We start from the raw sequence: 23,966 nt of genomic DNA on the forward strand, positions 1-23,966 counted from the left end.
CGTCCTGTCTGATATATGACTCCAGTCTCCAGTATCTGTTATCGATCCTGTCTGTTCCGTCCTGTCCAGTATATGCTTGTGTATCTGGTATCGATCCTGTCTGTCCCGTCCTGTTCGTATCGATCCCGTCTGTCCGGTATCTGCTCGTGTATCTAGTATCGATCTTGTCGGCCTCTGGCTTCTTGTTTTTCCACGCCGGACTTCTGTCTTACTTCTTCCGCCTAGCGATCGCCGAATCACTGGCGTTTGTGTTCACGCGCATGACTGCCCGATTCCCGTAAAATAAAGCTTGTGTGAACACAAAACGCAACTGGGTCCTCCTCCTGTTCTGGTTCTGACAATTTTGTTCTTATTTTACAACAAGAAAAGAAAATACGCAAAAAATATCACCTGGTGTATCTCCTGCCAGCCATTCTCGTCCATGCAGCCGACCTGTGCGTGGTCGTGTAGCAGCAATTCGCAGCAGTAAGGGTCTCCTCCCACCATCGAACTGTGGTAGAGGGGGGTCAGCCCCCGGCTGTCTTTGTAATCAGGAGATGCGCCCAAGTCTAAGAGTGTCTAAAGGGAAAAGAACATGACATGAGTCTCTAGAAGAATATAATTGTGCTTACTTTGAATATCTTGTTTCCTATATTACTGTATTTTAAAGAATTATTTCAAAATTTGAAAAATATGTCTTAGCTCATAATTAACAAAACAAAACATTTAATAACATAAATATTTAAAGGGCCAATGTTCATTATTGGGCCAATTAAAAATTATTTTATCAGTACAATAATACCGTAATAGACAAAGATGTATACGACTGTGACTATATGGTAGGCGTGTCCTTCCATGTTTTCTTTTTGCACAAAACCTGAAAACCTCACAAGCCATATTAAAAAACATCCCATTTTTTGAGTAAGACAATCATTATAATGATATAATTTGGGTGTTATAAGGTCCACCATATTTTCAAGAAACGCATTTTGACAGCTTTTCATGTTCTTTCATGCTAAATTAACCAGAAAAAAAGGGGGGGGGGTGTAGAGGGTTATTGTTCTATATTCTTTATCAATTATCCATTATCCGTTATCGGTCAAACCATAATACAGTGCAAAGCCAAGAGGCTGAGACACTTGTTCCCAGCCAAGAGGCTGAATCAAGGTCCTAGTCACAGGGCCAAGCAGCGATCAATGCGAATGCACCGATCCCGGAGGTACTCCAATACCGGGCCGATGCGTGGAGTGGACCGAGCAAGCTCTTATTCCATCTCCCACTTGCAAAAATCAACTGAGCATGGTGCATAGTGTTAGTTCACAACTAGATAGTTCACAGGTCCGGAACCACAGTTGACATCACGGTCACATGATTAACCCGGGCCAGTCTAGCTGTCATCCATTAAGAATACACAATAGAAACGGCCGGAATAAAAGCGAGCTCGTATCCTTATTGCAAAATAACAAAATAGATCAAACAAACGGTGAAAAGTAGTTGTGGAAATAAATGACGTGACTCATGCAAGCGAACTGAGCCAGCTTAGACGAACGCGATAAGAGAGCTGTCAGTAAATGTTGTATCATTCAGGGGTTGCATCATCCATACGGAGCAGATTTCCTTAAGCGGGCTCCAGCGTAGCAGGGGCCCCTCTTGTGCCAAATTGGCCCTCTTGTGGCGAGGAGTGAACGACAGAGCTGAGTCACCCTTTCTGCTGGATAATACACTAAGAGTTCATGGCAAGGGGTGCTCGTGAGAGCCAGATCACATAAGAAATAGTAGACCCCGGGATACAGCGTCCCCTGCTTATAATGTTTTTACGTTTGGATGTTGAATGCAATGTTTTTTTTTCCCTTGTTACGGCATTTTCACACCATATGACATCGACCACAATTTATTTTGCATTGCTCAAAACATCCATCCATTACCTTTATCTTTATCCTCAGTAGGGTCGCGGGTTGCTGGAGCCCATCCCACCCATTTACGGAATGTAGGCAGCGACACCTCAAACTAGTTGCCAGCCAGTCGCAGGGCACACAGAGACGGACAACTCACTCGCTTATTCACACCCAGGGACAATTTGGAGTCACCAATCAACCTGCCATGCATGTCCTTGGAATGTGGGAGGAAACCGGAGTTCCCGCAAGAAACCGGTGCAGGCACGGGGAGAACATGCAAACTCCTGAGACAGACAACACACTCATTTTTTCACACCTTAGGACATTTCTGAGTCGCCAATTGATCTGCCATGCATGTCTTTGGAATGTTGGAGAAAACTGGGGTGCCCGGAGGAAAACCACGGAGAACATCCCCATAACAAACAAAATTAAAATTGTACGGTGTTCGTGCGTATGTCCGTGTGGACTCGTGCCTCAAACATCTCTTAGACGCCTACCTGCTATTAGTCAAATTCATACAAGACGCTTATCTGCTTTTGGTTTGCATCATGTTATCACGAAGATGCTGATAAGATATGGGCTGAAATTCCTCCACCAATGCTCCCTTCCTTTTTCCTTTTTCAGTTCAAAATAAACTTTATTTTGTTTAAATATGGGTCCAAAGACTTGCAGTGATGATAAAAGTAGAGGCAAAAAATCACTACTCGTGGAAAAAAGTTTACAATAATGAAGAAATATGAAGAAGGCAAACACATTCTTACCCTACCAATGGAGTATTGCTGTAACCATTCGACAATCAGGACAATTATTAACAATGTGGTGGAAGTATTTTTTAATTGTAAGCCACTGTCAAATCCCTCCTGTGCACCCACCCACTACTCCACTAAACCATCTTAAGTCACATAAAACCAAAGGCAAATAAAAAAAAATAAAAAACGTATAGAATATAGAAAATGTTAAATTTGACAGGTAAAGCGCAAATTCTGTTTCTGTTTAGGGAACCGGCTCTTTCGGCTTATCTTTAACGATATACAAAACTACCGGTAAGAAAATAACATTATGCATGAAATGAATGCACAAAAATGTATTACACTACTTTATTAAACAAACCTTTAAATTTCCACTATTCAGTGAATTTTTAATTAATTGAAACTTTTTCTATACTAAGCAACTCTAAATTCAAGCACCACACAATCCTCGAAAAATAAACTACACAATAAATAAGATATATTAACTCTTCAGTGGTTTAAAACATTTAAATACAAGAACTTCTAACTATTTATTATTCAATTTTTGACCAATGTAGACTGAAAAAATACAGAACCACGCAAACATATCTATTAAAATGTGTATAACAAAAACAAAAATATTATTTGTCTCTACTGAATGTTTTTATTTAGGAACACAAAGTGCTCAGCTTTAAGGGACGGATTCGGATTCTTCTGTCAGGGATAGACAATGGACACTGATTTGGAGCCATAAAAATGGGTCCAAATAAGGATCACTTTTCCTGCTTTGGCACATTTTTGTTTTATTACTATTTTCGTTCCTTCTTTTTGTCCACTGTGTTGCCCACAAACTATCCCTCACTCCTTTACCCAAGGAACATAAACATGCTTAATAACCAATCAACCAATTAACCCAAAAGCGAGTGAGAGGACAAAAAAGCTAGCATGTCTTTTGCTATCTTTTATATATTGAAATTTCTTAAAGTTATTTTGATAAACTTCACATTTATATATATTAAAAATTACCTTGGAAACCGGCCAGAGACTTTCAATAGAATGGGAAACATTATTTATATAAGTATATTTATATATGACTTATTACTCTATTTTGTAACTAATGTTTAATATATATGTACGATTTAAATGCTTTTGCGGACAGCACGACGGCGCAGTGGTTAGCGCGTGTGCAGCACAGTTCTAAAGTAATGAGATCGGACCTTCCTGTGTGGAGTTTGCATGTTCTCCCCGTGCTTGCGCTAGTTTCCTCCGGACACTCCGGTTTCCTCCCAAATTCCAAAAACATGCATGTCAGGTGAATTGGCCGGTCTAAATTATCCCTAGGTGTGAATGGGCGAGTTAGTTGTCTGTCTGTGCCCTGCAACTGGCTCGTATGGGATGGGCTCCAACACCCCTGCGACCCTACTGAGGATATGCGGTGCAGATCATGAATGAATGAATGAACGAATGAAATGCTTTTACCTTGGGTACTGAAGCTTTGGAACACATTAGGCAATCACAACTGGTTACTGTAGACAATTTCACCTTACAATCCCAACCTCAGAATAGAATAATGTAGTATCTCAGGGGTCTACTGTACTTGAAAATACTGGACAACAGTATATTTGACCCTATATTTCCTCATTAAGACAACTCCAAACAAAATTCAAGTTATTTATTTTAATGGTGGCAGTACAATGGCCCTCGTTCCAGTATGTACCAGTGTGGCCCTCGCCAAAAAAAGCCTTCACTCTCAAGTGAAATGTTCCAAACCATAAAATACAATAAGGTTTTTTTATGTTGTGTATTTGAACAAATACATGATGCAATAATGTTTAGGGCGGCAGTGGCTCAGGATGTAGAGCGCTCGTCTTGGGATCAAGAGATCGCAGTACGAAACCCGGCTCCTCCGTGTTACATGTCGAAGTGTCCTTGGGTAAGACACTGAACCCCTAATGCCCCCAATAAGCAGGTTAGCGCCTTACATGGCTGCAAGGCCGCTATTGGAAAATGTGAAGCACATTGTAAAGCGCTATGGGAAGTCTTCATTGACTTGAAAAGCGCAATATAAATGCAGATCATTTCATTTTCATTTCATAAGAATGAGCTGCCACATCATTTTAACATATGATGGAAAATATCATTGGCATGCCAGTTAGAAATGTTTACCATTCATTATTTAGAACTTTTTCGAGAAGACTCTCTGATCTTGTCATGTTCTGGTGAGGGGATGTCACAAAGAATTCAAAGCTGTGACGGATCAAAGACTTGTAGGGAGTATTATACAAGAGCACTCACAGCTTTCACTTATTTGTAATGTTATTATCTTTGATTCTTGCTCACTTGCCAACATGACAACCTTTTGTCAAATCCAGTAATTAATGGTCTCAGCACTATCGTACTCTCGTCTTTATTCAATTACATGTGAGTATATATTCTGCGCCAATTCGTGTTCTTTTTTGATCGGTTTGATTCTTTTTAGTGGTCTTATTTTTGTAGCAGACATTGGACTTGGAGCCTGTTTTGATGTAACCTTGATTACTTTGATGAATGATAATTCAGAAAAAAACTTTGTCTTTTTCTGTACTTCATCCAAAATCAAATATTTTTTTGTAATATGATCTTTTTCTCAAATCTTCGCTTTGAAGTTTACATCTATGGCAGGGGTCGGAAACCTTTTTGACGCAATGAGCAATAAAAGCAAAGATATTTTAATTTTTTTAAGGGGGCTTTTGAAGACAAAATTCAACAAACCCGCTCTCCATACAAAAGCTAAATTTTCAGCACATTTTATTTCACTGTGTGATGTTTGATGATTTAATAAAATCTATGAACAAATAATAATAATGACATTTCAATATAAATATACTACTTAAAAATTGTCTCCCTCCCGCAGATACTTAAAGCGTTGAGGCCCATTCTGACTGTCAGGTTTAAACAAGGTGCGAGCAAAGTTATTTTGTAAAAGTGGCACAAAATACTGCAAACGAGGATACCAACGTATTTACCTTCAGTGCAAACGGTCCTGGGCCCTGTGTATGGCTTTGCGCATTATTACCTCTCACCCAGTCAAATTACTCTAAGTGCTTCGCTAGTGGTTTTGGGTAAAACGTTGGGTTTGGGTTAAAGTTTGTTCCGTGGCTTTTTATCATAAAGTGTCCCAACAATAAATAGGTAAATAATGACCACTAAATTAATAAGGTTAGAAATGTGACAATGTCCAATAGCTAATGGTAAATACTTCCATGTCCTTCTCCTTTGCAATATTTAGTGACATTTATAAGAAAGAACTCTGTTCGCACCTTGTTTTGAAACATCATTTACAGCAAAAGTGAGTCAAAATGAACCTCAACAATCCTTAGTACCTACCTGTGGGAGACAGAGAGATTTTAAAATATGTTTTAGGAAATAGTCAAATGTCACACAGTGAAAAAAATGCACTGAAGAGTTAGCTTTTGTCTGGTGATCAGGTTTTTGTGGCTTTGTTGAATATTATCTTAAAATATAAGGTAATATTTTGTTTCATGGCCAACCAGTTCAGGGTGTCCCCTGCCCACTGCCTGGGTGGGTTCCAGTAAGGACACATTGTGCAGAGAATGAAAAAAGCTGCTTTGGTCTACCTGCGTTGATGACCACTGCATAGTAGGGACCTCTCAGGAAAAATACCCTCACCTAAAGAAAGAAATTGTGACACTCACTATGAGAGCCGTGTGATTCTTGCTCCGCACCGCCTTGTGCAGGGAGGTGATCCCGTCCTTTGTCCTGAAGTCCAGATGTGCACCGCCACTCCTCAGCACCTTAATGAGTTCTGCACATCCTTCTAGCTGCACTGCTAGCGTCAAAGGGCTTTCTGCATCAAATGGACACAAAACAGACGGAAAAATAATGTTGATGTCACTTTATTCTTCAGAGGACATCTGGCTATAAAATGGCATATTTTTGTCTTGTCAGAAAATAATTCAATGCCTTTATAATAAGAGACATCACCTGGTAGTTGTTAAATCTTTTTTACACAAGTTTTTTGCTGATTCAAAAGAAAATAACCCAGATTATGGTGATGTAGAGTCTTTATTACTGATATGACTCGATTTTATTCCAGACCTATGACTATAAAATATATATATATATATATATATATATATATATATATATATATATATATATACAGTGAAGAAAATATGTATACATAATAAGCATTTTAACATTCTGCTTTTTTGCTTTTTCTCCCACCTAGAAATTATGGAGGGGTCTGACATGTTCATCGTAGGTGCATGTTCACTGTGAGAGAGATAAACTAAAAAAAAAAATCCAGATTTATGTGATATAGCTGCAAATAAGTATTCAAACACCTGGAAAATAAATATTAATATTTGGTACAGTAGCCTTTGTTTGCTATTATAGAGGTCGAACATTTCCTGTAAATGTTCACCAGGTTTGCACACACTGCAGGATGGATCTTGGCCCACTCCTTCACACAGATCTTCTCTAGATCAGTCAGGTTTCTGGGCTGTTGCTGAAAAACATGTAGTTTGAGCTCCCTCCAAAGATTTTTGATTGGGTTAAAGTTTGAGACCCCTTGAGGTGATATCTTGCATGGGGCTCTACTCTGATTGAGATTGACCGTCAAGTTTAGCTTCGTCCATTTTCTAATGATTGCTCCATCATTGGACCTTTTTCACCAAGCTGCTTGGCATTGCTCCGTAGCCCTTTCCAGCCTTGTGGAGGTGGACAATTTTGTTTCTGGTGTCTTTGGACAGCACTTTGGTCTTTGCCATGTTAGAAATTAAAGTCATAGTAATTTTATGGGGTAGACAGGAGACTTTAGGCAGATAACTACCTCAAACAGGTGCATCTGATGCAGTGTGATACATGGAGTGCATGTAGACTTCTAATGGGCGGACTAACAGCTTTTTCAGGGTCAGAATTCTAAATGATACACAGGTGTTCAAATACTTATTTGCAGCTATACCACACAAATTGATTGTTAAAAAAATCATGCATTGTGATTTCCGGTTTTTTTCTCATTAGTGTATCCCTCACAGTAGACATGCACCTACCATGAAAATTTCAGCCCCCTCCATGATTTCTAAGTGGGTGAAATGGAAAAATAGCAGGGTGTTCAAATACGTATTGTCTTCACTATATATATGTATATATATATATATCTCATCTCATCTCATCTCATTAGCCGTACCGCTTATCCTCATTAGGGTCGCGGGGGGGCTGGAGCCCATCCCAGCCATCTTTGGGCAGTGGGCAGGGGACACCCTGAACTGGTTGCCAGCCAATCGCAGGGCACACAGGGACAGACAACTCATTCGCTCATTCACACCTAGGGACAATTTGGACCAGCCAATTCACCTGAAATGCATGTTTTTGGAATGTGGGAGGAAACCGGAGTGCCCGGAGGAAACCCACGCAAGCACGGGGAGAACATACAAACTCCGCACAGAATGTCTGGAGCTGGATTTGAACCCACGACAGGTTCCCATGACATGAACTGTGCCGCACAAGCGCTAACCACTGCGCCGCCGTGCTGCTATATATATATATATATATATATATATATATATATATATATATATATATATATATATATATATAATCAGGGGTCGGCAACCTATGCTACGCGTGCCACGCATGCCAGCGAGGGGTTAACCAGTGGAACGCGAGCGCACGGCAAAATAATAATGATTATACTTTAAAAATGCGCATATTTACTTGAAATATAGACATTTTCAGTCGTGCGCCGTGTGATTAGGCTTTGCGTGGGATTTGTGTCAGTGTGTGTTTGCGCGGCGCCTCGCAGAGGAGAGATCTGTGTTTCAACCCAGCCATCGAAACACACGCGCGCTATAAATGAACGAATCACGACGGCTCCTCAAACAAAAACATCGCAATCTTTCCAGCCAGCGTGGAGAGATGACTGGGGCTTTGTGCAAAAAATGACCGTGCTGTTTTGTGCATTATGCCCCGAGAGCGATGTACCTCGCGCATCAAGTGTTAAACATCATTACGAGACGAAACATCAACATGAAATTAAGGCGGAGGCTTTAAAACGCGCAGTGAACAAACACAGACCCTGAAAACCTTTGTCACTGCTAAACACACCACCAGTGAAGCAAGCTGTGCTCATTACAAAGCACAGAAAACCATTTACTGATGGCGAATATTTATAAAAAGCGTGTGTGCATGTGAGCACGCGCGTGCGTGCTGCTGTGATTTCAAGTTTTGATATTTTCTGCAACAAGATACAATTGATGAATGGTATGCTAGCTGTCCATAGCACTTGTTTTTGATTGGAGTTCATTGTTGATGAAGAATGGTGGATTCTGGTTAATTCTTGTGGCAAAAAGTTGAAGTCATGGATGTCTACAGGCCTTTCCACTTGTTATTCACATTCCTTTTTTAGTTGATTGATGAACAAGAATAGTGGAAGACAAATTGGTCAGTCATACCAGTGATTTTCAACCAGTGTGCTGGGGCACACTAGACACACTAGTGTGCCGTGAGACCTTGTCTAGTGTGCCGGTGGAATTTGCCCAATTTTATCTTTCCCAAAACAATCAGGCCATTATTCAGTATTTTTGCTATCTTCAGACGAGGAACTGTAATAGTCATCCATATCAGTAGGTGGCAGTAGATTTTTATATACTTTTTATGTACTAATTATCTGCTCTTGAGGTAGCACAGTACATTTAATAACTTAATTTGTTTAACAAAGCGGTTTAAGATTGCACTGTAAAATATAAAAATATAGAGCACATCATTCTTTTTATTTTAAGTATTATTTTCTTCTTCTTTTTATATACTAATTATCTGCTTATGCGGTAGTACAGGGAAATGTTTGACGTAACTTCATTTTCAACCATTTTCGACGGACGGTGTGCCTTGGAACCTTTTTATAAGTAAAAGTGTACCTTGGTTCAAAAAGGGTTGAAAAACACTGAATTATGCGATTAAAATGTATATCCATGTTGTATATTTGGACTGGTGTAAAATGGCAGCTCTGTTGGATATTAAAAAAATGTTGTGCAAGTCATTAATCCTGGTGTGGCACACTGATTTACAAGGAAATTTGAAAGTGGCACTCCACGCCGAAAAGGTTGCTGACCCTTGATATATAAATTATATAATCCTGATCCTGAAGAAAAGAGAAAAAGAAAAGGGGAAGGTCCACCCAAAAATGTTTTGCGTCTCAATGCGAATGGGTTTCTAATGGCGCACAGCCAATCTAATGGACAGCATGAGGACTATGTTTTGTCTTTTTAATGTAAAATATCATCAAAATGGACCTGGGCATGACAGTAATTTTTATTCCCACTTTCTCACCTCCTGTGTCGGGATCATGGAAATTGGGATCCAGGCCTTTTTCCAGAAACCGCGACACCTTTTCGACACTCCTCTGCTGCACATACTCCATGAACTTCTTCAGGTTGGCCTAATGGGGGGAGACAAGAAGGCGAAGGGGAGAAGAGACAAAAAAGGGTGGGAGGAAAAAGAGAGATGTGATTGGCCCATGGAAAACTCGTTGGGCTGATGGTGTTTAATAATGCAGCGTCGAGATGAAAGCTTAATTCGCCATGCTCCTCTTTGCTGGCGCGTGAAGGTTTCATGTCTCCTTCGTCATCATATCAAACAAATGGAGCGTGGAGCTGTAGATAAGCTAGCAACTAAGACGAGAGGAGGGGGAAAAGGTCTAGGGAGTTTACGTTGGAATCGAAATGTATTTACACTTTACATGTTGAAAAATAGGTGGAACACTATGCTCGTTGGAGTTGCTGCCTTAGGGTTCCACTCAGGCTTCCTTTCACATTTCAACGAATTACATTGTCCATAGGTGTTAATGTAGTTTTTTTTGTGCTTTTTTTTTAGTATGCATGGCAACCAATAAGGATGGACCCCATCACATGAAAAACTCATTGTGTCATGTGACCCGCCACATCGTTTTATGTGGCCTACAAGACATTGCTGAGAGAAGCACAAGAGAAAAACCTGCCAAAATGCCCTGCAGTTTTAAATATGTCCACTGGATGTCAACAAAGTCAGGCAACAACCGCACAACACCCACTCTACTGACTACCATTTACGCACCAAAGAACTTTGAGGGAACCCACCCAGGTGTCATTTTAAATGAAAAAAAGCCACAGACGCGCTGGTTAAGGCATTATGAAAAAAAAAGCACTAAGATGTTTTTGCAGAAGTTTAAAGAAGTTGTATCCTCTCAAGTTTGACACTATTGCTCTAGATAGAAAGTAAACCAGGAATGTATCCCTGCCTTATAGAATTATCAAAGACTTTCTACCGCTAGTTATAATATATTTACGTGTTTAGTACTCATCATATGATAAATGTTTCAAGGGCTCCATTATTTCCGTTGAATCAAAAAACATGCTTGAAACATGCAGTTTTTATATAATAATTTATCGACTAGGATCATGGGCTTTATAGTTTTGGCCCTTCCCCGGGTTTTACGAGATCCTGATGACACAACACATACTGGGTGTGTGATCCAAACTGTTGAAAGTAACGCGTTACAAAAAAACGTAATGACTTTTCTTGGTAACAAGTAGTGTTTTTACAAATGAATAATACATAATTATAAATTTGAAAGACAACTGTCAATACAAAATGGTGCTAACGCTACTTATTAAAAACAGTTCGTGAAACCCAGAGGTGGGTAGAGTATCCAAAACCTTTACTCAAGTAAAAGTACCGTGACTTCAGAATAATATGACTCAAGTAGAAGTAAAAAATAGTCATCCAATTAATTTTTGAGTAAAACTTACATGGTAAAAGAACTACTCAAGTACGAAGTAACTTTACAAATAAACAACCATTCAATCAGATAATGAAATCATCAAATTTCAAATCAACAATAAATTACATTTATTCTAAATATAGATTATCAGAATAATTAAGAAGAATTCAAGTATTTTAATAAAAAATACATTAATAATAGTATTAATTAAAAGAAAGTCAAGTTAAATTTATTTTTATAGTCCTTAATCACAAAAATAATCTCAAATGATTATACATGTTACCAATAAACCATCCCCTGATCTAAAAAAACATGCAGGCAAGGTAAAACCCAAAACCTCAGCGTGATGATAATAAAAAACCTTGAGAAGGGGCCTCACAAGTGGTAATCCAGAATGGCCAGGGTGCAATAGCTTTGGCATTGGGTACAGTACACAAGACATAGTAAACATCAATAAAATAAAACATAGGTAATATGTAAAAATAATGTCCAGGTAGTGAATGACAGCAACCGCGCCTTGAGCCTGTAAAATTGTCCCCCCAAAAATAAAATAAGAACAAGAAGCACATTTTAAGCCACAGTACTCTTTTTTCCAGGCTCTGCAAGCAGAAAAACAAGCTAGCTCGTGGACTCTGTAATTGTGTGTGTCTGGGTGTTTCTGTCTGTGTGAAAAAAAGTGAAAAGAAGAAAAAAAAGGGAAAAAAGAGAAAACAAAAACAAGACCCAGTAAATCAATGAAACCAAATATAATGTAATATTATGCACAGAATGAAATAATAATAATATAGAAAAAAACTATTACTCTACTAAATAACAGTCACATTTATTTTTACTCTATCACAAATCGCTGTGTTGTGTAACTCATTCAAATGTTGATTTTTTTAATATCAAGCAACTTTATCGTCAACTTCAAGCAACTCAGAATATCTGTAAAACACAACACAATGGTAACTGAAAATATTGACTATTCAGTGCAACAACAAATAAACTATGTATTACGAGTATAAACGATATATTTCCAATGGAAAAAATATTGAATGAAAAACACAGAAAAGATAAAATATTTACAGATTTACAAAAAAAATCAAATAAAAACCATGTTTAACCCATTTTTATACTCCACAAATTTAAAGCCAACAAATCGCTGTGTTGTGTAACTCATTCAAATGTTGATTTTTTTAATAATAAGCAACTTTATTGTCAACTTCAAGCAACTCAGAATATCTGAAAAACACAACACAATGGTAATTGAAAATACTGACTATTCAGTGCAACAACAAATAAACTATGTATTACAAGTATAAACGATATATTTCCAATGGAAAAAATATTGAATGAAAAACACAGGAAAGATAACATATTTACATAAAAAAATCAAATAAAAAACATGTTTAACCCCTTTTTTATACTCAACAAATTTAAAGCCAACAACACAAAATCCAGTTTGTTCGTAAATGACACATCACTAATTCAGACTGAAGTGAAGTGTAAACCGCATGGTCCTCCACTGAGACGTACAGACGCGTACTTACGTGGAAATGATCCAAGTATAGGCTTTAATATAGCCAATTGTAGCAAAGTAAGAGTACAGGTTCTTCTCCACAAATCTACCCGAGTGGAATAAAAACTATAGTGATTTAAAATATTCCTAAAAGGTCCCAAAACTTACTCAAGTAATGGAGTAATGGTACTCGTTACCATCCACCTGTGAGGAAATTCAATTTCCCCCCAGTGATATCCTCACTTCCATATACACGTGCATCTAAGCTATATTTACAGCTATAAAATAAGATCGTGAATTCAGAGGGCCAGCTTAAATGCCCGAGTTTGGTTGTGTGTCACCGGTAAGGAATGGTAGGCAGCCCGTGCGGAGGGTTTGGACAACAAACGGAAAATCAATGGAGAAAACATAAGCAAAAGAATTACGGTAACCGTGTCTTTTTATTAAACCTTGCCTGGGAAAATTAAATGTGGAAACAATCCAAACTAGCGTAATGATGCTGCTCATGCTTTGCACAACCCAATCTTGTTATTCCCAAACACCATGTACACAGCCTATACTCTTGTCACTAGTTATTTTAACAAATTATTCGGATTAGTTCCCAAACTCCATATCTCATCTTCCAGCCATCCATCCATTCATCCATTATCTGCACCGCTTATATTCAGTAGGGTCGCAGGGGTGCTGGAGCCCATTCCAGCTATCTTAGGGCAGTGGGCAGGGGACACCCTGAACTGGTTGCCAGCCAGTCGCAGGGCACACAGGGACAGACAATTTGCTCGCTCATTCACACCTAGGGACAATTTGGACCGGGCAATTAACCTGACATGCATGTTTTTGTAATGTGGGAGGAAACCGGAGTGCCTGAAGGAAACCCACACAAGCATGGGGAGAACATGCAAACTCCACACAAGAGGTTCGATCTCATGACCTCAGAACTGTGCCGCACACGCGCTAACCACCTCTCCGCTGTGCTGCCCATATCTCATCTTAATCCGACTAATTCCTGTGTGTAAAAATACCCAATGATGGTAGCGAAAATCCAGATCTCCAGCCTGTGAGGCAGGTCACAAGTCAAGTCTTTTAACTGATAACTTTGTTGCCATTACTGAGCTAATACTTTTTTAATTGGTGCAACTTTCACAACTAATGCACTCTCGCTTACAGCTGTTACGTAATGTTGCCACACATGCACACACGTTCACACTTGGATTGAGTGTGGGTCAAAAAAGCGCTCACCTTGTGCGCATCCTATATTGCACGCACTCTCCCTTCACGCTAGCAGCGCACGTCTTCACGCCGATTCCCGCCTGCCTGCTTGATTCCACACGCACGTACCCTGGTAAGCCTCCCCCTGCCCACCCACCTCGACAGCAACTGCCACTCACACTATCTCACAGTGAAAGAAATACGCCTTCCTCCTTCCTCTCTGTCTTCAGATGTTGCCAAATGCTGTTGTTATGGCGATGAGATGGAAAGATAGTTCGTGAATGGAGAGAGCGGTAAACAGCGAACAAACAACACCTGAGCCCGTTTTGACTATTGATCAACTTCTGGCTTTAAAGCTCCTCACTATGGGACTTGAGTGTGTGCACATCATGATAAAAAGTTAGAGGATATTCACAATTTTTTTCTGAAAAGTCTCACATGAAGGTCCGGATGTGGACGCAATTACTTTTCTCTGTAACGAGCACTGTGACACGTCATTGTTAATTTTTTTATACTCAATATTGTTACAACATCGTGCGATCTGCCGCGACTTAAACGCATGTTTTTGGAATGTGGGAGGAAAGCGGAGTGCACGGAGGAAACCCATGTAAGCACGGGGAGAACATGCAACCTCCACACAGGAAGGTTCGAACCTCATGAGATCGATCTCACGACCTCAGAACTGTGCCGCACACGCGCTAACCACTGCGGCAGCCTAAACATGAAAAGAAAGCAAAATAAATAAAAGCGTGTTGCTTCAGGGCAGGAAGGTGGAGGGTATCAATAACCATGCAAGAGTATACATGATCTTATTACACTAGGGAACAAATCAATTTTGTATGAGCAGCCCCTGATAATTTTCCTGTGTACTGAGCTTCCGGTGTGGAAAAGAAAATTGATAACAGTCCAATTTGGACTTTAAAAGGACACTGTGTTATATTTGACCACAAGATGTCGCTGTATTGCTTAGTGCAACCCACAATGAGTGCTACAAAGCAAGAGGAACAATACATGTACAGACATTCTATGAGACCAAACTATTTGTCCTCTCTTTTTTTTAGGCCTGGCTTTTTCACAAGGTTATGAGGGTAGCAGCAAGATGGAGGACAGTCATGTCAGGTCCCTCTAGTGAGCCTTGTGTTACATAAAACAAATACACATTCCTCGACCTACGAGTATCTAAAACATCAATGAGATAGTTCATGCATTTTTGCTTATTATTTAAATAACGTCATTTTTTTTCAAGTCAAGTCATGTTTATTTGTATAGCCCTTAAATTGTGTTTTCTTTACCAATGTTATAGGCTGTTGTATGCTGTCAGTCAAACAGCCGGGTGGGCGGGCGCACAAGTCAATGTGCGCACCACCCCAAAAGGGACCGCAGAGCACGGCTACAGCTACAACTAGTATTTCAGCAGATCATTACATTGAAAATAAATTCATCAATTCTGAGGAATCTGGGGAAAGTCAGAAGAGCCACAATAAATAACTACTAGCGGGTGCTCCGTGGATTGTTATTGGGTCCGGGAATTTATTGAGGCCGCGTTGGGAGAGAAGGCAATAGCAAGAATGCAGGTCCGGCCCACTGCAGCGAGGCCAACAACTCTTCCAAGCCAACACTGCCGAGCCTGTATCTCACCAATGCCAGTTCCATTATCCATGAAACAGATGACCTCGAGCTACAACTCGGGAGAAACCGCCACATTTGGGCCATTTGCGTTGAAATAATCGCGGAGAACTGGCAATATTTGAGGTTACCTAATGCTAACGTGCAGCTTGCCAGGTGCGATCTAAAACGCTATCTTGCACTAAATAAGAAGCCCTTCATTTGCTGTTCTTTTGTAAAATGACAATAAAGACCATTCATTCAAAAGTAATTCTGTAGTCTTGTTAATTTTTATTTGTTATTTCGTTAGAGTTGTATACTCTTAGTCTGTAAAAAGAACATCTTGAGGTAATTTGCGACACTTTTTTGCAGGTATTCACTTTTCACGCGGGGTTCTGATCCCCATTAAACGCGATAACCGATGGATTACTGTAATCTCTTCTGACAGGAACCCCGAAATTTCGAACATTTTATCAACCATCTACTCCCCCCAAAAAGAAGGAAATAGAAATGTGACTTGTTTTCACTCGCGCCAGCGGCACCTCATCAGCAAATGGTAATGTGTTAGTTTGTCTTTATTGCTTGATAATGCTGAATTTAATTACTGGGGGCGGCAGTGGCTCAGGAGGTAGAGCACTCATCTTGGGATCAAGAGATTGCAGTTCGAATCCCAGCTCCTCCTCGTTACATGTCAAAGTGTCCTTGGGTAAGACACTGAACCCCCTAATGCCCCCCAAAAGCAGGTTAGCGCCTTACATGGCTACACGGCCGCTATTGGGAAATGTGAAGCACACTGTAAAGCGCTTTGGGAAGTCTTGACTTGAAAAGCACTAAATAAATGCAGATCACTTCACTTCATTTCATTTCATTTCATTTTACTTCACCTAGCCTAGCATAGTTTTTTTTAATCTGACAGTAGTGCTTTTTTTATTATGTGTTCTTCTGCTTCATGAATGACAGTACCTTTTTCAGTACCTTTTTCAGGCAGGCTGGCTTTGATAGTTTATTTTTGTTCTTAGGACAGATGGCTGTCAACGGGTCACCCCAGATATCTTTTAAAAAAATATTTCATGAAGACAAATTAAAGATTACACGTCCACATATTTAGAGGGATGATTTTGTCTGTGGAATAAAGCATGAATGGATTTTAACAAAAGCTATTATATTTAGTAAATGAAGAAATAAAACATAGAAAGGTGTATATGATAAAAGTATCCAATGTTACTACGACTTAAATTATGACATTCATATAGTGTTACCCAATGTTGTTTTTAATAAACAATGTGCTGTCCCGCTTGTTGAGTGTCTTTCGCCAACAGGGGGCACTGTGACGCAGGAACACAATATCCTGTGAATGGAAATAATGCAAAATCATCCCTGCCTTCAAATTAAGAACCATTTTTTTCAACGTTCTCATGTTGCGACAGTGAAGACTTGACAAATACTAAATAAATAAAACATGTAAAATGCATTCATTTAAACATTCCCAATAAAAAAAAAGTCTATTTTCCTCGAATTCACTCTGAGCCAACAACACGTTTCACCTACGGCGTCATCAAGTCAAGTCAAGTCAAGTCATTTTTATTTGTATAGCCCGAAATCACGAAGAGTCTCAAAGGGCTTCACAGATTATTACACTATATTACACAGACTATTTTTCAGCCGACGAGAAGAGTAGGTTGTTCATATGCTATGGAGTAGAAGTGAGTTTTAAGCTTAGATTTAAACATTTCCACTGAGGTTGCAGATCGGATCTCAGGGGGAAGAGCATTCCACAGCACCGGTGCACGGATGGAGAACGGTCTCGAACCAGCAGAACACTTCTTTGCTCTTAAGAAAAATATTTGGGATTTATTAAAGCAGTGCTCCTCAAATAAGGGGCAGGCCTCCCTGAGAAGGGCGAGAGGCTCTTTCAAAGTGAGCGCTATTGACATTTGTCAGTTTTTAAACTTTTTAACTTCCCTAGAATATAGTTCAACTGACTCCTTTACACAAGAGGGCGGGGAAGCATTCTCAAAAGAAGTTTTCTTCTTCCTAGGCGGGCGTGACAGAAAATAATTGATATGCACTGAATTAAAGGGACAGTGTGTAATAGTTGACCACTAGATGTTACTCTATTACGTAGAGTAACCAAAAGTAAGTGCTACAATCCACAGAATGGACTACCGTGAATCAACGTGGCCAAACAAAAAATGTATTTTTCTTTCCCAATGCATTTCAAAATGGTTTGGGGAATTGGGGATACCCTTAGGCACAAACTGGCAAACAATATTGTCAGCTCTTGCTTCATGTTATGTAAAATAAAGACATGTTTTTCAGTGGCACAGCGGCTGAGAGGTTAGCGTGTCTGCGGAACCGTTCTGAGGTCAAGGTTTCAAATCCAGCTACCAGCCTTCCTGTGCAGAATTTGCACGATCTTCCCCGTGCCTCCGGTTTCCTCCCACATTTCAACAACATACATGGCAGGTCAAAATTGTCCCCAGGTACGAGTAAGCAGATGAATGGTTGTCTGTCTCTGAGTGTCTGGCTGGCAACCAGTTCAGGGTGTCTCTTGCCCACTGTGGGGGAATAGTTAAGATGAGCTCCAGCACCCCTGTGACTCTATAGAGGATAAGCAGATGGAAATATATATTTCTCGACTTATGACTACTAAAACAATGTGTATTGTATTTTTGCTTGTTCAAATGCGTATTGATTGTTTGAAATGAATATGTTTTTTTTACCACTAGGAGGCGCTAAATATAAATGTTTAAATTAATAAGTTAAAATTTAAACATTAACCATTTAAATTTAAATCAAGATAGGCAATGTAGCCCAAATTTAAAATATGAATATATTACTAAATAATTTTTTCCCTTTTTTCTAGAAATATCGGGAGAATAATAGAGAAGTTGCAAAATGATTTTCCATTTGTTTGCACAGTACACTGAATATATAATTTTTGTTCCCAAAATATTACCTGTAGTATCACCTGAGCAGAAAATCCTTCAACATAATAACACAACATAATGAGGGACATAGTCTGATACGGCAGGTGGCAGATTATTCGAGTATGCCGTATTTTTTTTACACTTTCCTACAGCAAACCAGACAATGTTTGAGAAAGACCATAGCATCATATAAACCTTAACCTATTCATGTGTTGCCGTTTTTTGCGTGTGAATGTGAATACATTTTATAAACGGGAGGCATCACAAACACTTGGTGATGCTGACAGTTGTAGAGCAACAAGCGATAGGGTTTATCAACTACGCTTGCAGCCATTTACTTTTACTTATTGTTGTCTATTCCATGGGCAGTTGTATATGGGTCTGTGCATTCATGCAGCACGTACCGTACATGTGCCGTACATACACAAAGTGTGTCAAACACTCGCGGCGGCCTATATTGACAATCATTACTGGGGCGTCCGCTTTGCCTCTGGTGGCTCGCAGCTGGTCGGTACAGTTGAGTAGTCATTGGCGAGGTTGCTCGTATGGAGTAATTTTCACTGTCATACCACACAATACATCCAGATTGCAATATCACCGATCACTCTGCTAGAGGTCTTTTGACCGAGACGGCACAATTGCAACAACAAGCTGAAAAACACAAAAGCCAGTTTTGGCTAGGGATGCGCTGGAATGACAATACGGGCCTGAAAGAGAAAACCAAATTTGTGTAACGCTTGGCTTGAATACAAAAAGAGCAAAACCGAGCTGTATCACTTCCCCTTTCCCTGAGTTACTTAAAAAGCACTAGATAAAATGACAAACAACTTACTGGCAAATTAAGAGCTGCTGAGTTCACATAGACCAGATGAACTAAAACTGCTTAAAGATCAAACTTCACAAGATAAAAAATGCAAATGACAAAAGAAAGTGTTCGACTTACGTATCCCAAACGAGGACACTTTTTAGCCTGCCCTTCTAAAACACAGTACAAATTTGAGAGAAAAAGCAGTCTATATCAATGTAAATCTAACCAAAACAATTTCAAAAATTCCAAAAAAGCAAGATAAATGGAAAAAAAGGATGCTGATCTAAAACACTCAAAATAAAATGCAAACTAAATGGGCCACAATCGTGGAATAGCTTCGAGGATGACTTGAGAAACTTGTCAGGCTGTCACTTTTCCAAAAAATACAAAGCAAAAATGAGTCAAAGTTAACTGAAGTCGAATTATGTTTATCTGTACGGCCCTTAAAGACAAGGATTCTCAAAGGACTGTAAAGACTACAGACTATTATTACACCACCCCCTGGTCTAAAACCTACATTAGGGCAAGTAAAAACTCAATATCCCAGCATTAAGAAATTGAGAAACTTTGAGAAGGTGCTGCAGATAAGGAAAATTGTAAATCCTTTTGACCAATCATATACAAGTTGATATTGTTCATATGTAACCAAAGTTTTGATAAACTGGGGGAAAAAACAAAATCCCAATCAAAATATCAAAGTTATATTCACTTAGTATTTTGAGTGAAGTTAATTTTGCCTTTGTTTTCTAAATAAAGTGGACTGTTATGTTGAACAAAAAGTACTAGTGGTCTTAGTTGCTGCACTGAATAGTATATTTCCCTATTTTTTATAAGTACGTGTTTAGGGGGCTTATTAGCTTTTAAGAGACAGGAACATGAATGGTAGTACAGTATTTCCTAGTTTATCGCAGGGGCTAGGTCCCAAAATGAACCCATGATTGGCAAAATCCGTGAAAGAGAAACCTTTATTACAATTATTATACAATTAAAAACGCTGTCTGAAACCTAAGAACAAATATTCTTAACTGGTTTAACTATTAGAAGTATGATATAAACTGTTTTTTTTAATTTTTTTACAAATAGCCACCTTCAAATATTTATAAGCGCAGAGACTGTTTAGCCAATACTATTGCAGAACACAATACACGATGCAAATCCCTGAAGTAGCGAAACCGTGAAAAGTAAACCACAATACAGCGAGGGATTACTGTAACTTAGTGGTTCTCCAGGAACAGGGTTGGGTAGGGTTACTTTAACTGGATTACTTTGAATTACTTTTGGGTTACTCCAAGACCAAATATGCTAATAAAAGACAAAATAAACTAAATATGAATCAAATTATGACTCACAACACGTGGTAAGCTTTCTCTCCTGGCTTTGATCTCTTTGATCTCCAGCATAACTAACATAAAATGCGACACAAACAAAATGAAAATCAATCCAAACAGCTTGCCAACATCATTTTTGCCGTTCCATGTATTCCGTTACTCCCCAAGTCTACACAAAATTTAGTCATTTTATTCATATTTAGTTTCTTTTGTCTTTTATGAGCATATTTGGTATTGGAGTAATCCAAAAGTTATTGAAAGTAATCAAGTGAAAGTAACCCTACCCAACCCTGTCCAAGATTGAGGCACACTGAGGCTCGCGCACGAAGGCTTTACTGCGATCATGGATGGAGACAAAGATCGGCATGTTTGCTGTGTTAAAAATGTTGGCAGCAGACATCATGAGACCAAATGTATTAAGCTATCATTTGTCATTTGAGGCACTTTTCCCGTATTTCACATGAGACTTGTTTTCTTATAATTTGGTCCTGACTAATGCCAAGCCTAAATCTACATCTTTAGTGCGGATTGTGACTCTAACATCAGTAAACCAGCGAGCATGGTTGGCATCATATCATTGAGCAGAGAGCATTTCAGATCAAGGTTCTGACAGACAAGCTGAAAGAGGGTGTCGCCATATGCAGGCAATACACAAAGAGGTAAGTATTAGTTTCAGGAGCGAGCAGCAGCAAGTCAACTGCAGGAGAGAGAGTGGGAAAGGTGAGATGGCACAACATTCATTTGGACAGGTAACTTAAAATTAGTTTTATCTGGTTATATCAGTATCAGAAATATTTTATTAACACTCCACTTATTGAAACATGAATATTTTGTTTGTTTGTTTGTACATGATTCAATTGTTTGTTTGTTTGTAAATGATTCAAATTGAATCTTTTCTTCCGGCGCCGTCACGAATGGCAGCCACTCCAGCAGCTCCCGTGTTATTTTCGATTGTTCTCGATTGTTCTCAGCTCAGGGATGCTGCTGGAAATGTGAATTTCCCTTCGGGGATGAACAAAGTATCTATCTATCTATCTATCTATCTATCTATCTATCTATCTATCTATCTATCATCTTCCTGGCCACAAAATAATTGAGAAGCACGCTTTAAATTATAACCTAGTAGTTGGCACAGTGTAATGCAAGAAACCAGTATCAAACCAACTAAATCATATTCACAAAATTCTTCGAGCACATAATTTAGCACTAACCAATCAACTTCGGGGACAACCAGATTGAATGTCGCACGCATTATGTCCGCTTATATTTAGACTTCTGAACTGCAGATCATTAACTCTGTTGTGTTAGCGTGTAAAGATTAGCCAAAATCCAGCTAGCGGCTAAAAGTAATTGGAGCAGATAGACACATGGATTTTAGAGAAATGGTAAAAGCTTGGAAGCGCTAACATTTTGACAGCATTCACCATCCCCTTCTTACTTCTTATGTGCAAAAAAATAAGCAGTAGCGTTGTAAATAAACCTTCCTTAGGCAAAGCCAGGTTCCTGAGGTTTGTCCCACGTTTGCTATGGCATGATCACAAATTTTTCTTTTTGGAGGAAACCAAAGATACACTTTGAGTGATTTTCTGAAGGAAAACAAAATCTGTGTTTTAGCCTTTGTGAGAGATATACAAGATATAAACTCTCTGTTGGCAGAATTACTCAGATGAAAACACTCATTTAGATTTTAACCTCTCTCGCGAATGGAACGGGCACGGCCGAACAGCCATCATCCCAGAATCCCCGACCGAACTCCCCCCAATCGGTCAGTAGGCGTGGTTTATTTTCTTGACACATAAACAGGAAATGAAGTCACACATAAGCGCGACGTGACAAGAAAATGAAATAAAATTGAGAAACGTATTTACAAAGAAAATTGAATTAGACTGATCTTTGAAACGTGACCATGTGTATGTGTGTGATGATGATTTTATATTCCTAAATATAAAAACAGGTTAATTTCATAGCATGGAAGGCTGAGAAATACACATCCAAAAACAGTCAACTTTACAGCCTTTTCCTTTACCAAGTTTTGGCATTATTCTTAAACTCTGCCAGTTCCTAAAGTACCCCGGTGCCCGTCAACACATATTACGAAACTGTCTGTGAGCGTGTTACTCCGAGGCGAGCGGCCAAATTGCGAGTGCAGGAGGACAGGCACGTTGCCTCAAGAAGCAGCGAGGCAGACTAAACATTTGGTGGGGATGAGCTCGGGATTTGAGTGTGAGCCGGTTGATACACAAAAGCCTGCTGCCCATCCAGCGAGAACAATTCAGACTATGATTACACAACAACCATCTGACCAAAGTTTTGAGAAAAAAATATGCCTTAAAGTTTTGTGAGGCGCCCCTCACATCAGTGGTTTAGGAGAGATATGTCATGCTTGTCCCTGCAGGATTTTTTTTTAATTTCTATTTAGTTCACGCAAATCATGAACAGGCTATCTTACAATGCAATCATGACTTAAAGCCAGGAGATGATGGTCATGAGTAGTAAAGTCAAGTCAGGTTTATTTGTATAGCCCTTAACAAGAAGTCTCAAAGGACTGTATGAATTACAGACTATTATTACACCATCCCCTGATCCAAAACCAACAAAAGGGCAAGGAAAAACTAAAAACCTCAGCACGGGGACATTAAGACACCTTGAGAAGGGACTGCACATAAGGGGCCGGTCACACAGACATTTGCGGCTGAATCACGGCCAGAAACTTCTGCCTTTGAGGCGGACGCTATTGGACGCATTGAGTTCGCCATTAAGACGAGATACAGCGGTGCTTAACACGAGGTCGGAAATACGCGCGCGGGTGGCAGCGCGAAAAAGTTTTGCGCTGCTCAATTCTTCAGAGCGCGGGTACACAGCCTTTCACGAGCATATTGAGGCTGAACCAGATGCCGTTGGGCGCTGTTGGACGTTTTGAGACCGCCATATAGACGAGATACAGCAGTGCTTTACTCGCGGTCGGAATTTTTCACGTGGTTGGCCGCGTTCAAAACTTTTGAGCTGCTCAAAAGTTTGAGCACGTGTAAAACCGCGTGCCGCACACGTGGTCAACACGAGGTAATGACGCAGAAATGACGCGGAACGACGTGCTCTGGCCGCGGCCAGGGCGTGGTTACACATGGGTAGGACGGGAAATTTCAGCGGGTAATCGTGGGTGGAGCATGGTAATAGCGTGTTCTGCGCCTGTATCGCAGTATTATTACGTGAAATTAGCGTGTTATG

The 23,966-nt window shown here is 39.6% G+C and overlaps 1 protein-coding gene and 1 pseudogene across 9 annotated transcripts in view; both read right to left on the reverse strand.

Annotated features, from left to right (window-relative positions):
* shank3a (SH3 and multiple ankyrin repeat domains 3a) overlaps positions 1-23,966 on the reverse strand; it is a 292,611-nt gene that overhangs the window by 145,822 nt on the left and 122,823 nt on the right. For all 9 annotated transcript variants that reach the window (XR_015850861.1, XM_088339875.1, XM_088339876.1 and 6 more), the window contains 3 exons: positions 9,932-10,040; positions 6,298-6,449; positions 391-558 (listed from right to left, as the gene is read on the reverse strand). Coding sequence is in view for 8 of the 9 variants with exons in the window: in XM_088339875.1 (XP_088196001.1) it covers positions 391-558; positions 6,298-6,449; positions 9,932-10,040 (429 nt within the window). In the remaining variant the exon portion in view is untranslated. The remainder of the gene's footprint in view (positions 1-390; positions 559-6,297; positions 6,450-9,931; positions 10,041-23,966) is intronic.
* LOC148362463 (U2 spliceosomal RNA) lies at positions 1,177-1,293 on the reverse strand (annotated as a pseudogene).

Source organism: Urocampus carinirostris, chromosome 7 (genome assembly GCF_059441175.1).
Source record: "Urocampus carinirostris isolate Australia breed hairy pipefish chromosome 7, RoL_Ucar_1.0, whole genome shotgun sequence".
In the NCBI taxonomy this organism is placed as follows: domain Eukaryota; kingdom Metazoa; phylum Chordata; class Actinopteri; order Syngnathiformes; family Syngnathidae; genus Urocampus; species Urocampus carinirostris.